The 16,237-nt window shown below is 42.9% G+C and overlaps 1 protein-coding gene across 2 annotated transcripts; it reads left to right on the top strand.

Moving 5' to 3' along the window:
- Nucleotides 1-1,155: 1,155 nt before the first annotated feature.
- LOC127001218 (glutaryl-CoA dehydrogenase, mitochondrial-like) lies at nt 1,156-12,756 on the top strand. Of its 2 annotated transcripts, none has more exons than XM_050865448.1 (10): nt 1,156-1,409; nt 3,056-3,076; nt 3,455-3,589; nt 4,173-4,314; nt 4,946-5,037; nt 5,824-5,953; nt 7,199-7,415; nt 8,626-8,855; nt 9,224-9,384; nt 9,986-12,756. In XM_050865448.1, the coding sequence occupies exons 1-10, from the start codon at nt 1,313-1,315 to the stop codon at nt 10,054-10,056; spliced, it is 1,296 nt and encodes a 431-aa protein (XP_050721405.1). In that variant the 5' UTR covers nt 1,156-1,312; the 3' UTR covers nt 10,057-12,756. The 2 variants fall into 2 exon arrangements, with proteins under 2 accessions (XP_050721405.1, XP_050721404.1); XM_050865447.1 differs by having other exon boundaries at nt 1,159-1,409; nt 3,050-3,076.
- Nucleotides 12,757-16,237: the final 3,481 nt, after the last annotated feature.

Raw genomic sequence — 16,237 nt, 5'->3', positions numbered from 1 at the left:
TTCCTTAGCATGGCAGTTATCTTTCTTACTTGAAGTGCGTGGTACAAAAATGTCCCGTGGAGCAGTGATTATATATATATGTGTATATATATATATATATATATATATATATATATATATATATATATATATATATATATATATGTGTATATATGTTATGCCTCCAACTGAGGAAGATGTGAAAGGAAAGGTCAAGCAGAGAAAGAGTCATTAAAGGGAAAGCAACAGGGGGTGAAGTCGAGGCTGAGAAAAGTTGGTTATGTAGGAATTTAAGTAAAGGTTCATATACAGAGACCAATAGGAGTGGATTAATTGTGGTATAGAGATGAGGGAGTAAATAACAACTAAATAAGGTTAACTTGCTACGTGGACAGCTTATTATCTTTTATCCTTAGGGGGTTGCCTGGCGGGTTGGTTGCTGGCATGGCGCCTTGTGACGTCACGAACACACCTCCGGATTTAGCCAGTCACACGTACGCCGTTCTAGGCCGTCTATTTTCTGCCGTGTGATATAACCAAGGAGACCATATTATACTCTCCTTGCATATAACGCATGCAGACGTTATCTATCTCACATGGTAGAACAATAGACATGTTTGCTATACATACATCCAGAGGAGGCACATACATTAACTTGACACAAAGACAATCCTGAGACATCATTATAGGCTATAGAAGTTGCAATTAATATATTTCTGTGGTGTGATATAACTCTACAGGCGTCATGGTAGAACAATAGGTAATGCATATATAATAAAACTCATACATCAGGCACCATTACCGTGATACAATCATTAGCAGAGGCAACATTATACATTGGTTACAATAAACATTCAAGCCTTATCATATACTTTAGACTTAGAGGCTCGTCGTATCCTAGGCTGCATCTTATCTGGTGAATGTATCTGATAAGCTTGCATTAGAGAGGCCGAGGACAGAATGCAGAAATTTGTTAGCCCGTTAGGAAGCAAAGTTGCATAAACCCCGTTACATAAAACAGGCATAATTAAGGATGGTACACACCACTTATCTATGTTTTTTTTACTTCCAAAAGGTGGAACACTCAATAAATATCAAATATTACTAAATAATAAGCGGGATTAGGTAGTTTCTTGTGATATACAGGAGTGCTTTACACGGTTTATGTAGCCATCAGCTGATCAAGGTTGTATAAGCGGGCAACTGCGTCTCCGAGTCCCTAGTGTTGCTGCCTGGCCGTGGCCCAACGAGCTCAGCAGTGTGCCCAGTCCACGGGGAGCGTCCAGTCTCTACACCTTTCCTACGAGTGCAGTGCCCATCCTAGTGTGTCAGCATGGCCCTCAGCAGGCACCTCCTCCGCGGCGTGGGCTGGCGAGTGGCCCCTCAGCTGTGCAGGGCCCAGCAGACCTCAGCCCAGCCAGCCGCCATAAGTATCCTTTTATGTACTACTGACTCATTTGGGGTTTACAGGACCTGAGCTAAGCTCCAAGAGTCGTGTCTCCTTTTATATATTTTGATAATATTGACAAGAGGGGAACCATCCCTTAAGCTAATACCTACAATATGGATACTTTATAGGTCCCTGAATGCAGTGCAGTAACAAATGACCTCCGGAAAGTAGAAGGGGCTCGAGGGGGGCGAAGCCCTCCTTTAGGAGGGCTGTGGGGGGCAAAGCCCCCCACTAAGGGGGATGAGGGAAGCAAAGCCCTCTGTGTTAGGTTGGTTAGTTTTAATTTATTTGGTATGCTGTGTGGACCAATGGAAATATGCAGCGGGGGTGGGTCCACTACTTGGGCTGGTGGTAACGGGTGGAAGTGGGGCAGCAGCAGGGATGGGTCCACTGCACGGGCTGGTGGTATTGGGTGGGAGCAGGGCAGCGGTGGGTGCACCTCAGACATTGAAAAGTCAAACATTTAATGATTTCTATAAAAAAAATACTATCCATTATTAAGGGCCGCTTTCACAGTCATTTTGTTTGTATTGATTGTTACCAATGGCGGTGATCGCTGCTATAGTATTTCCACGCAAAACTGGCCAATGGGGTAGTGGCGGCTGCAGGGTTAGCCTAGCCCCGCACCTTACCACACACACTCAACACCTCTTGCTTCCTCTGCAGCCGCCACTACCTCATCGGCCAGTTTCACGTGGAAAACTATAGCGTCAGTCGCCGCCATTGATAACGATCAAGACAAACAAAGTGACTGTGAAAGCGGCCCTAAAACTAAAAAGCATCTTATTTTGTCTAGAAATAAGCACTTAGCATCTCAAAATTAGTAGGCTACCCTCTCGTCAATAATCCCCCTTTATTTGTCCAACATCTATTGATGGACACTCCCTGCCTCCATAATCTTTCCTTCAGACCATTCCACTCATCTACACTTCTATATGGGAAACTGTACTTTTTTGTCCTTCAGACATGTTCCCTTTATCAGTTTCTTACTGTGTCTTCTCAGCCCCTTCCTCCCCTCATTCATAACTAGGTTACTTCTATCCAATTTGTCTAATCTACTAGTAAATTTATACAGAGCTATTAGGTCTCCTCTTCTATCCTCAGTTGTCAGCAGATCCATTTCTCCCAGTCTGCTCTCATATGGCAGACTCGACAACTCTGGTACTATTTTGGTCGCTATCCTGCTTATAACTTTTCCCCATAAGGAGACCAAATTATTGCTGCATACTCTAGTCTAGGTCTAATCATTGCCACTGTGATGTTATCATCATATCCTTTTCCATGTAATGGAATGCCATTCTAATGTTTTGAAAGAGATTGCATGTCTTCAAGTATTCTGTTTTAAGCTTATCAGGGGTCATTGTATCTTGAAGAATTACTCAAGGTCCCGTTCAGTGTTTACCGCTTCTTAGTCCATCTCTCCCATCTTATATGCTATGGGTCTCTTGTTACTCTCCGATTCTTATTATATGGTAATTCTTTGTGTTGACTTCCATCTCCCAGTGGCTACTCTAGTTATATATCTCATTTTAAGTCATTTACAGTCTTGCAATGTGTGTGTGTGTGTGTGTGTGTGGTATACGGGAGAGGTGCTGTCTTCCTTAACCCTGTAATCACTAGCTACAGACAAGAAGGAGGCCCCAAAAGGTATGTACATTCAGTGGGTTTTTAATTCCCTAAAGAGTATCAAGCATGTTTTCATTTTACTTTACAATAAATCTTTTCACATAAACATAAAATGGAGGAAAGCATCAAATCTGTAGATAGAATATAGATTTATGATTGGCAAAAGTAGGAGAGACTCATAGCCTGTCCAACCCCATAAGGGATAGTAAGGACATAGGGGAAAAAATGAATAGACACCTCTCCACCCAAAACTGACCTCTCTTTAGGCCTCTTGTTCTTTTACTTATGTCGGAGCAGTGTATAGCAAGCTTTCTCGTTGCTGGTTTTATTTTTTTGCTCTTAAACTGCCTCCCTTGCCATAAAAACAAACATGAATGACACAACTCCATCTCTTTGCAGCCAAATTCGACTGGCGCGATGCCCTCAACTTGGAGAGTCAGCTCACCGAGGACGAGATCATGATTCGCGACACCTTCCGAGACTACTGCCAGGAGAAGCTCATGCCCAGGATCAAGGAGGCGAACAGGCATGAAAGTGAGTGGCGGGAGAGTGTGAAAGGATGGTAGTGTAGCCTTAGTTGACCCTAAAAATGCAGAAACACTATTTATATACTTTTAAAAAACAGCATCAGTTAACTCTAGCAAAGGAGAAACACAAAGTAATTAAAAAGACAGCCTTAGTTAACTTTAGCAAGACAGAAACACCAATTGATTAAAAAAAAGTAGCCTTAACTTGGTAGCAGCGGGAATCATGTTTCTTAATGGTCCCTCCAAGCGAGAAAAATGAGAAAAAATCACCCCTCACACAAAACATTTCATAATATATATCAAAGCATTTGTGATCAGATTATGTATCATCTATTTTTTGGGGTTTATATCATGGCACAAATTTGGCCTGTCGCTGCTACATGGTAAAGCCACAAATTTGGCCTGTCGCTGCTACATGGTAAAGCCACAAATTTGGCCCGTCGCTGCTACATGGTAAAGCCACAAATTTGGCCCGTCGCTGCTTCTGGGTTAATTATCTTTAGCAAGTCAAAGGATTGGTATTTAACACTGGCAAAATCTGTGCATATTTGCAACATTTTAATTTCAAGATTTATTTATTAATATTTCAGAATTTGACCGGGACATCATGTCGGAGATGGGGGCCATGGGCGTGCTGGGGCCAACCATCCACGGGTATGGGTGTCCCGGAGTGTCCTCTGTGGCCTACGGACTTATTGCCAGGGAGGTGGAGCGTGTCGACTCGGCCTACAGGTACTGTGTCTCATTAACTCACCTGTTGAAGGAAGGACCGGGAAGACAGGGGACTCAGCTCAATATTCGTAGATGCTTCCGCCTTTCACATCAGCTATTTCCAAATGCCGAAAAGGAGATTAACCTGGTAGCAGCGACGGGCCAAATTTGTGGCTTTACTGTATAGCAGCGACAGGCCAAATTTGTGCCATGATATAAACCCCCCCAAAATAGATGATGCATAAAGTGATCACAATGATTTGATATATTTTATGAAATGGTTTGTGTGAGTGATGATTTTCTCTCATTTTTCTCGCTTACAGGGACCATTAAGAAACGTGATCCCCGCTGTTACCAGGTTAATTGTGTTGAAAGGAGTGTTGTTTTAGGTTCATAGTACAGAAGAATTATCAGACTACCACCAGGTCATAAAACTACCCATGAAAATGCCCACACCTCCTATGAGAGCTGGGTCAAATGTGTGTGGCTGGGTGCCAAAATGTTTAGAAATATGCCCCTTAGCCTGTCCAATCCCATAAAGGAAAATAAGGACTGAATGAAAAGAAAAGAAGTGAGTTGAGGATTAAGGCAAAGGCTGCTGAATTTATGCTTTCCGACATCACACAAATTTATTCATTGCCTTTTATTTCAGGTCGGCAATGTCTGTGCAGTCTTCCCTAGTCATGTACCCCATCTGGGACTTTGGCACAGAGGAACAGAGGCTCAAATACCTCCCTAAACTAGGTAAGGAGTGATGAAACCAAAATATGGGGGGTCTGGAGGAGAGGGACAAAGTACAGAACCCTATTTTGCTAGTTAGCACTGGGAAAGGCAGGCCAGGCTACACACCCCAGGAAGAACAAGATATAAGTTGCAAGGGAGAAGCGACCCTCGGAACACCAAATACAAGGTCACTTTTCCCTGGCAACTTTTACCTTGTTCTTCCTGGCTTTCCTTCCTGCCTTTCCCAGTGCAAATTGGAAAAAAAATGGCTACTTTAAGTCTCCATTAGACAATCAAGGTGTGCAAGGATACATTTACTTAATCAGGTTCGGTCAATTTCCTGTCATGCATCAAGGGAGTAAGGGCGGTATTGTCAGATGCTTCCACCCCTCACATCACCTGTCTCCAAATGCCGAAAGAGAGACAAATTGGGCTCTTAAAATTGCTTTCATAGGTTCATGGTACAGAAGGATCATCAAACTACCAGAAGGGTCATAAAACTACCTCAGCAAGTGCCCCCTAACTCCTATGAAAGCCAAGTCAAATAGTGTTCATGGGCGTCGAAATGTTTAAGAGTATGACCGTAAGACACTATATGGTGAGTCTGTCAGCTTGTATGATGAAGGTGACACTTTCCTATCTCTAGCATGGGAAGTTAATCCTAGTAACTTGTCACTCACCATACTTCTGTTTGGGATGTAAATGATTTTCTCAATTACCAAGCTGGAGCCTGAAAGGATAAGAGGATGGAGAGGATAAGATTATATTTATATTTGCATTCATCAAAACTTTTTCTCCACCCCACAGCCAGGGGAGAGCTGGTGGGTTGCTTTGGCCTGACAGAACCCAACCACGGCAGTGACCCGGCGGGCATGGAGACTCGCGCCAAGTATGTCCCCTCCGACAAGGTGTACCTCGTCAGCGGCTCCAAGACATGGTGCGTAGGGGTGATGTCGGAGTGTTGTGTGTGTGACAGACAGGAGAATTACCTTGGGGGTGGGGGGGACAAAAAATAGACGTGAATTACAGGCAACCAGCATTGTACAATCGATACATGTGTGATTCATTGCTTATACTATTATGATCTTGAACTTTGCTGCCAGAAATCTATATGCAGTCCACTACTCCCTGCCATGTAATCTTTCTTTTTGTCGCTCCTCAAATTTAGAACAAGGATGGAGTTGGTAAGCTCACAAGTAGAATAATTTGTTAGATATAAAATTCTTGAGTTTAGATGAGCTAGATAACCAGTAAGAGACCTGGGAGAGGAAAAGATATTGATGCAAATCAGATTGTTTGTGAATTATTTATTTATTTATTATTTATTTTATTTTTTGTAGGGGCCTGATGGTATGGCCCAGCCCATTGTGGCGCAGGCCAGTGTTTATCGTGGTGCCATCTTGCATTGGCTCATACTGCCCTCCCAGGGCTCATCTTTAATCCTAGAATCTAGAGTCTGGGTTGATAGGTGGTCTTCTGGACAGCATGTGGGTAGTTTTAAGCCACTCGGTGGCGGCTGAAAAATCCCAGCTTGGTGGCACTGGGCGGGGATTGAACTCATGTCGTCCTGAACGCGGCGCCGTCACGCTGTTGACTCAGCCACCGCCTCCCCTATTGCTTTCAAACTTTCAATTTAATTTTAAATATAATTTTTACTCATGGGAATGGTGGTTCTGTGGGCTTTTTGTTATATTTTGTTTTTTCTTTGATGGCTTCTGCAGTAAAAAAAGTAAAATTACTAATAATAACTTTATGAACACTAATGATAGGTAAAATATAGTAAGGCTTATTTTATTAGGTTATCCTTCACAGTTCACACCCTAGTTACCCAGGACCTAATAATATAATTTCTCATTGTAGTGTTCATACTGGAGTCATAACATTCATAAGATATAGTAACAAATAACAAAAGAAGATGAGAATGAATAACTTCCAAAAATAAATAACAAACTTTCACTCCCTCAGGAACATAGTGGAGTCATAACATTCATAACAAATAATGACAACATAAATAATAAAAAAGATAAAAATGAATAACTTCCAAAAATAAATAACAAACCTTCATACACCCTCAGGAACATAGTGCAGTCATAACATTCATAGCAAATAATAACATAAATAATAATAATGAATAAGAATTAACAACTTTCAAAAATAATAACCAACCGTCACATTCCCTCAGGATCACGAATTCCCCCATCGCTGACGTCTGTGTGGTCTGGGCCAAGTGTGAGGACGGGCACATCCGTGGGTTCATCCTGGAGAAGGGCATGCCGGGCCTCGACTGTCCCAAGATCCAGGGCAAGTTCTCCCTCCGCGCCTCCGACACTGGCATGATCCTGATGGACGAGGTGCCGGTGCCTGAGGAAAACATGCTGCCTGGTGTTAAGGGCCTAAAGGTGAGCGTCCTTGCGTACAATTCCTACTATTTTTATTTTTTTTTGCAGCAAGGGAGGCAGCTCAAGGGCCAAAAAACAAAACAGAAACAAAAATGGCCCACTAGACGCTGCTCTGACAAAAGAGAAAAGAATGAGAGTCCAGAAGAGAGGTCATTTCTGGGTGGCGACGTATCTTTATTCTCTCCTCTTGAAAGAGTTTGTGTCGTAGGTGGCAGGTGGAGATACAGATGACGCCATTGCGCCATTTCTGAAGGAGTGACATACACCACATGTAGCCTCAGATACATTCTTCTTGTTTAACACTTTTATTTTCTCTTTTGTGGTTGGACGATAGCTTAGATGCATATTCCTGAAGTGTACCCGTGTCCAGCACCTGACCTAGTTTAGATTAGGTTAGGTTGGGTTAGTTTAGGTTTGATTAGGTTAGGTTAGGTTGGGTTAGTTTAGGTTTGATTAGGTTAGGTTTGATTAGGTTAGGTTAGGTTAGGTTAGTTTAGGTTTGATTAGGTTAGGTTTGATTAGGTTAGGTTTGATTAGGTTAGGTTAGGTTGGGTTAGTTTAGGTTTGATTAGGTTAGGTTTGATTAGGTTAGGTTAGGTTGGGTTAGTTTAGGTTTGATTAGGTTAGGTTGGGTTAGTTTAGGTTTGATTAGGTTAGGTTTGATTAGGTTAGGTTAGGTTGGGTTAGTTTAGGTTTGATTAGGTTAGGTTAGTCCTGCATGGGTACTTTTTTGCCTGGAGATATACTGAGAATAATTAGAAAGTAATTATTACATGGTTGGTTTGTGAGGTATGACTTGCATTCATTAACCTTTTTACATTATCATATTGAAGTTTCCTTAATTTTCTGAAAGCTATTAGTTACTACATTACATTCAGATACCATAATACAACACATAATGTAAGAATTAACCTCACACGAGACTGCTACCAGAAACTCAATACTATTAGATGGTAAACAAGTCTTTGGTTGCTATTCTTAGACTGTTCCAGCTTTCACCTTAACTATTTACAAAGGCCGGAAAGGAGATAAAGCAGATTCTAATGAGTGTTTCATCACATCCATGCTACAGAAGAAGGGTCAAACTACCACCAGGGTCTTAGAAATACATCTGAAAATGCACGATAACCCTACGTAAACCTTGTCAAATGTGTGTGTTTGGACGCTGAAATGTTTAAGAATATATGACCCTTTCTCGCTTCCACACCAGGGCCCCTTCAGCTGCCTCAACAACGCCCGCTTCGGAATCGCATGGGGCGCCCTGGGAGCGGCCGAATTCTGTCTGGAGGCAGCCCGCAACTACACCCTTGAGAGGAAGCAGTTTGGGCGCCCCTTGGCCAACACCCAGCTGATCCAGAAGAAGATGGCCGATGCCCTCACAGAGATCTCCCTCGGTCTTCAGGGCTGCGTGCATGTTGGGCGTCTCAAGGATGAGGGAAAGTAAGTTGTTTTATTGATGTGTGCTTGTGTTTGATGGTGTATGGGAGGGTAGTGGATGTATCTTTAATTTTTCTTCTTCTTCTTCTTCTTTTCTTCTTTGTCTTCTTCATCTTTGTCTTCTTTTTTTTCTTCTTCTTCTTCTTCTTCTTCTTCATCTTTGTCTTCTTTTCTTCTTCTTCTTCTTTGTCTTCTTCATCTTTGTCTTCTTCTTCTTTGTCTTTTTCTTCTTCGTTTTCTTGAGGGAAAGTAAGTCATTCTTTACTCACCCAAAAATCTTGCTCACCCAGAAATCTTACCCACCCAGAAATCTTGCTCACCCAGAAATCTTACCCCTACCCAGATATCTTACCTTTCACTCATCTTTCCAGGGCCACTCCAGAGATGATCAGCCTCTTGAAGCGTAACTCCTGCGGCAAGTCACTGGACATCGCGCGTGCCTGCCGGGACATGCTGGGTGGGAACGGGATCTGCGACGAGTACCATATCGTGCGGCATGTCATGAATCTCGAGGCTGTCAACACTTATGAAGGTGAGTTGTGTTTGTTCTCATTTTCTATGGCTAATTAATTATTCATATTCATGTTCCTCTAGCCAAAAAAAAGTAGTTTTCATTCATCCTAAGTTAACAACTCTACCTAAGTACTTTGTCACCTTCATAAGCAAACTGTCTGAGGCTTTTTTGTACTTTTCGGGAAATCTAATAAAAGGGTCTCATTTGCTAGTTAGGTTGTGATACAGGCAGAAAAGTTATGGTGAATTTTAGAACAGTTACAACCTTGGACGACAAAGACGAGTATTCCAAAAGGAGTGCCACATGATGAAAAATTGGTTTAGCGAAATATCAAGAACTCACCGAAAAATGACTTTGGCAGTTTGTTTATAAGGGTGACAAAATACTCTTATGTAACTCTGACAACTTAAGATAGACCTGGCACACAGACACACACATCAGCCCCTCAGACACACACACACACCAAAGAAGGATGATTTGTTGAGTATGTGTAAAGCAAAAACTATACAATATGAACATTTGAGAACTAAGATAAAAAGGTCACATGTCTCTACAAGGGTGGCATTACATCTTTGGCGAAGTGACAACCTGTACGCTTATATTTTGTTCTCCCTTGCAGGCACCCATGACATCCACGCCCTGATCCTGGGGCGTGCCATCACAGGACTGCAGGCTTTTAGTGGACAGTGAGGTACAGGAAAACTAGTAAAAAGGTCCACTGTCAAAGTACCCGAGCCTTTGAAGTGAGAGTCTGCCTTTTAGCATGTACAGGAACACAGATAAGGTGCTTCATTTTACCCTACAACAGCCTTATTTTTATGCATGTACAGTAGACCCTTCATTTACTGTGTTTATTTTCTAGGATTTTATTATAACATGCCCTTAACCTAACTCCTTCACACACACACACACACATACACACCCAAAAAAAGTCCTATCAATCCCTTATCAATAAATCACACTGAAATATTACCTTTCTTTCTGTAATACCTATCTCATGTTCATTAAAGGGTCTTCTGTGTTATTTTTTCTATGTCTGTTTGAATGTTAGCTTATTAGGAAGGGAAAAGCATCACTATGAGTCTTTGTTTTCTCTTCTAGTAAGGAAATATGAGATGTTTACTGTAAAAGGGGTGACTGAACTAATTAAGATGGTATTCTATTCTTTGATGGCATCTGGCAGTGGCTGAACTCTCGCTGCATTGTGTGGTGAAGGAGGTTAAGGAAAAAGCGACCTTAACCCGGTAGCAGCGACGGGCCAAATTTGTGGCTTTACCGTATACCAGCGATGGGCCAAATTTCTGCCATGATATAAACCTCCCAAAATAGATGATGCATAAACTGATCACACATGCGTTGATATATATTATGAAATGGTTTGCGTGAGTGATGATTCTTTCTCATTATTTTACTTAGAGGGGCCTTTAACCTAACCTAACCTAACCTAACCTTAGAAACATGACCCCCGCAGCTACCGGGTTAAAGTGGTTGATTCATAGTCGTAAAGTTGCGTGATTTTTCTGTTAAACTTGGCTGGTGGGGCGTGTAGAGTGCAGATTCTGGTGCTTGCTTTAGAACACAATTTGCTCAAAGTTAATACACTGGCAAGCCATCCTATTTACATTATATGCCTCATATGTAATAGTTGCAACAGGGTATACTCAGTTTTAGTCCTGGTTTCATTGGGTATTCCTGTATAAATGTATGTTTGTTTTTCTGTATGGGAGAGTATGTGGATCTATTTTCAGTTCTTCATCTTCTCCTCCTCCATTATCTTCTTGGGGCTTGGATATCTAGTGGGTCAGAGCAAATGGGTTTAAGCTGTCAAAAGGAGGAAGAAGATGAAGAAGAAGGAGAAGAAGAGGATGTGAGAAGGCAAAGAAGTGTTATGTTATATTTCTATACCAATGTCAATACTTTCAAAATTGTGGTGTGTAAGGAGGAGGTTGTCGGGGTGAAGGGAAGGGAAGAGCTGTAGTGATAGTGTAGGAGTATATGTTTAAGGAGGTTATTAGACTAGCCAGGATGAAGGAAGGGGAAGGAAATGGTAGAACTGTAGTGTTAGCTTTTGAGTGTGTTTGTAAAGAGAGTGTTGGACTAGCCAGGATGAAGGAAGGGGAAGGAAATGGTAGAACTATAGTGTTAGCTTTTGAGTGTGTTTGTAAAGAGAGTGTTGGACTAGCCAGGATGAAGGAAGGGTAAGGGGAAGGAACTGTACGGTAGTGTTAGCTTAGGAGTGTATTTGTAAAGAGTGCGTTAGACTAGCCAGGATGAAGGAAGGGTAAGGGAAGGGAAGGGACTGTAGCTTTAGTGTATCAGGGTGTAGAGATGTGTGAATGAGCCTGAGATAAAACTCGAAAAAATAAATGTTGAAATATGCGTGACAGGTGAATATGTGAAAGTCCGAGTGCCATAGTTCATTCAAGTGAGGAGAGGATAAGTGAAGCGACTCGATTGGAAAGCAGGAATAGGAATAGGAATAAACGAAACTTTCCAACTTTCATCACTGACACCATGTTTTCTTTTTGTGTTTCCCGGCAAAGGAGGCAGCTCAATGGCGGATAAACGAAAACAATAAAAATAAAGCCCACAAATGCTGCTCCTACAAAAGAAAATATTACGAGAGGCTGAAAGTTACCCAAAGATCCGTGCAAAAGTCAAATTGATGGGGATACTATAGTGTTTTTGTGTGCTTTAGGGATAGTTAGGGTCTTGAAGAAGGACCTCAATTTTGAAAACATTATTGTATCTGTATTGATTAGAATTTTGTGAGTCTTATGAAGGGGCCAAACTCTTATTCTATGGCTCTTGTGTGGATAATCTTACAATGCTTCCATAATATTGTGACTTAGCTAAATACTTTGTGGAAGACTTTCTACTGAGCTATAAAGAGGTCATCTAAAAAAAACTTTGTGAGACTTTTATGAAGGGGCCAAACTCTTATTCTATGGCTCTAGTATGGATAATCTTACATTGCTTCCATAATATTGTGACTTAGCTAAATACTTTGTGGAAGACTTTCTACCGAGCTATAAAGAGGTCATCTAAAAAAAACTGTGAGACTTTTATGAAGGGGCCAAACTCTTATTCTATGGCTCTTGTGTGGATAATCTTACATTGCATCCATAATATTGTGACTTATTGCAGCTAAATACTTTGCGGAAGATTTTTTACCGAGCCATAAGGAGGTCATCTAAAAAAAACCCTACTATCTCTCTTTCTATAAATATATTACATGCTGAAGGATATTCACCGAGTATCCTGCCTGAAGAATCTGACCGTCCTTGTCACTTGGCTGTGTGAAAGGAGTTTGTACACTATGTTAAGAAGTTATGCAATGTAGAAGTCTGTGCTAATTATATTTTAATAAATTATATATTACACATTTGATGCTGGAAGTGTTTTTTCTCTCCTCTTTATGGGTTTCTGTCCATCTTTGTACTAATATATTAATGGGTAGTTGTTGTTTTTTGTATCTCTGATTGTTGAAGTTTAATGATTGATAATGAACAATATGGCATGCAAAAAATAAAATAAAATAAATAAATTACCCATGGAAATATTGATACAAAACCCCCATTGTCTTCCCTCTCACTTCACATCAATTGGTAATTTCTCTCTATATATTCATCATTAAACCTTCTCATCAATTTTGTACTAACATATCAATCAGTAGTTCCTCTTTTTGTACTCTCGATCAAGCCTTCCCATCCAGTTAGACGTTAAACTAAAAAAAATATATTAAAAGATACGGTAGAACATAAACAAAGCTCATTTATTAACTAACACAAACCACAGCAAAATACTACGATAATATCTGCCCTATTGATAATTATTGTACCCTATCACGTGACAAAAAAAATAGAACCAAGACCAAGACCAAGACATCGGGGGAGGCACAATGGCGTCTATATTTGTTTTGTGTTGAGTGTCGTGTTATCCGAGGTTATCAGCGCCATCCCCGCGTCAGGAGGAGTTTTAATGGCGTAGTGAGTATTGCAGGGGCGTGGGGAATGGGAGGGAAGGGGAATTGACGGGAAGAAGTGGGGATTAATGGGAGAAAATGGTGACTGATAATGGGAGGTGGGGGGAAGGGGAGGGTTAGGGGGATCAATGGGAGGAAGTGGGGGGAAAATGGTGATCGATAATGGCAAGTGTGGGGAAGGGGGATTAATGGTAGAGAATGGTGATTGATAATGGCATGTGTGGGGAAGGGAAGGGGAGGAAGGGGGATTAATGGTAGAGAATGGTGATTGATAATGGCATGTGTGGGGAAGGGAAGGGGGAGGAAGGAGGATTAATGGGAAACAATGGTGGTCGATAATGGTAGGTGTTATGGTGACGATCAATCTGCTCCTCTGTTGAATTTCTCACCCTTCACCAGACGGATTTCTCCTGTCAGTCTGTATAGGCCTCCATTTGCTCCGAGGCCTGCTTAATATATGTATGTGTGTGTGTGTGTGTGTGTGTGTGTGTTTCTCCCACCTACAGTCTGAATATCTGCTACACGAGACCTTTAACCATTATCCTCCCGTGTTCTTTTTACCATTGAGATCTAGCTGGAATCGGGTCACTGATCTGCTCATGGTCTGCCTGATCAGAAACTAGAGGTGGTTTGTAGCAGACGACGCGCACAGGTCTCAGCTGCCCCGTGGTAGTCCCATTGCTAGTTTGTGTTGGTGCTTGGAACTGTGCTTCTGTAGTCCTGGCTATGCGGTAAAGACGGCAGCCCGCGTCTGTGTGTGCAGTTGTGTGCGTGAATAGCCATTGTGACCGACGCGAAGGACTGAGAATTGTATCGGCGTGTGTTCGAAATTCCTCCTCACACTTTTTTTTAATATTTTTCTTCGCAATTTTCAGCACGTTTGTGTCTCTTTATTAATTAACCAACTACCAGCACTCCCGTTTAGGACCCTCTGACACTACCAGGGGCTCTTAATTGTAAGTAAAATGCGATAAATAGCAGAAATAAGAATCAATATGGTCGCCACAAGATCTGCCAACCTGCCTCAGAGCAACTTCAGACTCAGATCTCAACCAGGATCTAGGGCTGATCATGGTTCTAGAAAGAAGATGGAAGAAGAGAAAAGTTTGAGATTAATGTAGTCACTTGTAATCACTCACTCGGGCCGTGATCGACGCGGCAGCAGGAGGAAAGTTTACCTGCCAGGGTATAGAAACTTCGGAAAGCAGTAACGATGGATCCCCAGACGCGGTCATACGCCTGCCTCACCCCCCTGCTGGGCATCAGATGGGGAGGGTGGGCGTAGCAGTACCGGGGGAGGGTGGGAGGAGACGGGCGGCGGCATCTCGGGATGGGCGGGGAGGAGGTTAGGGTGAGGAGGCCTTCAGAGAGGTCGTCCATCACCTCCTTCAAAGTGGGTCTCAGGGTTGCGTCTCGAACAGTCGCCCGCCTTGATACCCTGCCGAAGACTTTCTTGAACTCGTAACTCCTGGTGAAGAGCATCAGCTCCTCCAGAAGCATGCCCAGAGAGTAGACGTCGCTGCTCTGAGTGCTGACGTCGCCCGCCAGCACCTCAGGAGCCACCCAGAAGTAGTAGTTGGTCTTGTGGCTCAGCTTCAACCCAATGCTCGAACCCTGGTGGCACGCGAGGCCGAAGTCGACCAAGGACACCTGTGGGGCCTGCGTCTGGGGGCGGGACAGGACGAGCACCACGTTGTCGTCCTTCAGGTCGTTGTGGATCACCCCGACGGCGTGCACCTCCCGCAGGCACCGCGCCACCTCCAGGCCCAGCCACAGGAGGAGTCCGTCTGGGAGAACCACGTCGCGAAGGATGTCACGCAGCGTGTGGCGCCCCCGGTACGACATGAGGAGCATGGGCGGCTCGTACGACACTCCTATCAGCTCGGGGGCGCCGCCTGCCCCACCCAGGAGCCAGAGAGTGGATGTTTCGTTGAAGAACACCCTGCTGTTTGGGGTCTCGATCTTCTTCAGCACCGCCTTGTGTCTGCCCCACTGCACGATGCTGACCCTGGCCGTGGAGCCCTGGCCCAGCGCCTGCCGCCGGTGGGACAGCACGAAACGCACGCCCTCCCGCGACAGCTCCCGACCATCCATCGTGTTCGTGTTTACCTAGCGTTGTTACACGCCATATTATTTAGGAAGTCGTGTTTACTTTTTCTTAGCTTTTTAATCATCCATTTGTATCAATCCTCGAGCCTCCCCGTTCATAACTTCCTCTTTAGTCTGATTTTTTTTTTCTTTCTCATGTCTTTGTTTTTCTCATCCTTCCTCTTCCTCCTCCTCTACCTCTTCCTCGTCCTCCTCGTCCTCGTCCTCGTCCTCCTCCTCCTCGGCTTTTTTTCTTCATTCATCTTCTTTCTTTTGTTACCGCTTCTACTTTTTGTTCTGATTTCTTTCACGATTCGTCTCACAATCTGAAGAAGGAGCTCGACTTGTAAATAATAATAATGCTCATTAGACTTGTTATGCGAGGAAGAAAGCGAATCTTGTAAAGAAATTACGTTCGGGTTCATATATTGACAAAGCAGCGGCTGGTGGAATGAGAGCCTAAATATATACATCATTGTAGACTCGCATTGAGAGAGTTAATTAGGTTCGTGTAGCTGCGGGGGCAAAGAAAATCAAAGAAAAAAAGAAAGACCAAAAAGACAGACATCCTCAGGCATCTCTGGGGTATAAGTGAGGCTCAGGATACAAGTTTTTGTGTCCTAAGGAAACTTTAATCAGGGACAGACTTGATGTTTATTTAGTATTTTTTTCCAGTCTTCTTTTCTTTACCTTTTCAAGTGTGTGTTAGTCATCCACGGTCTGATCATGTGCTGGACTAGTATGTGTGTGAGTGTGTGTGTGTGTGTGTGTGTGTGTGTGGCTAGAAACAGCAGAAGG

Source organism: Eriocheir sinensis, chromosome 20 (assembly GCF_024679095.1).
Source record: "Eriocheir sinensis breed Jianghai 21 chromosome 20, ASM2467909v1, whole genome shotgun sequence".
Classification (NCBI taxonomy): domain Eukaryota; kingdom Metazoa; phylum Arthropoda; class Malacostraca; order Decapoda; family Varunidae; genus Eriocheir; species Eriocheir sinensis.
This window is presented reverse-complemented; position numbering and strand designations above follow the sequence as displayed.

What these genes read in the sequence shown, in the direction of transcription:
- LOC127001218 (XM_050865447.1), top strand. Translation starts at nt 1,313, where the DNA reads ATGGCCCTCAGCAGGCACCTCCTCCGCGGCGTGGGCTGGCGAGTGGCC. An exon ending in AGCCCAGCCAGCCGCCATAA is followed by an intron (nt 1,410 to 3,049) that starts GTATCCTTTTAT and finishes TGTAATCACTAG; the next exon opens with CTACAGACAAGAAGGAGGCC. An exon ending in CTGGTGTTAAGGGCCTAAAG is followed by an intron (nt 7,416 to 8,625) that starts GTGAGCGTCCTT and finishes CTTCCACACCAG; the next exon opens with GGCCCCTTCAGCTGCCTCAA.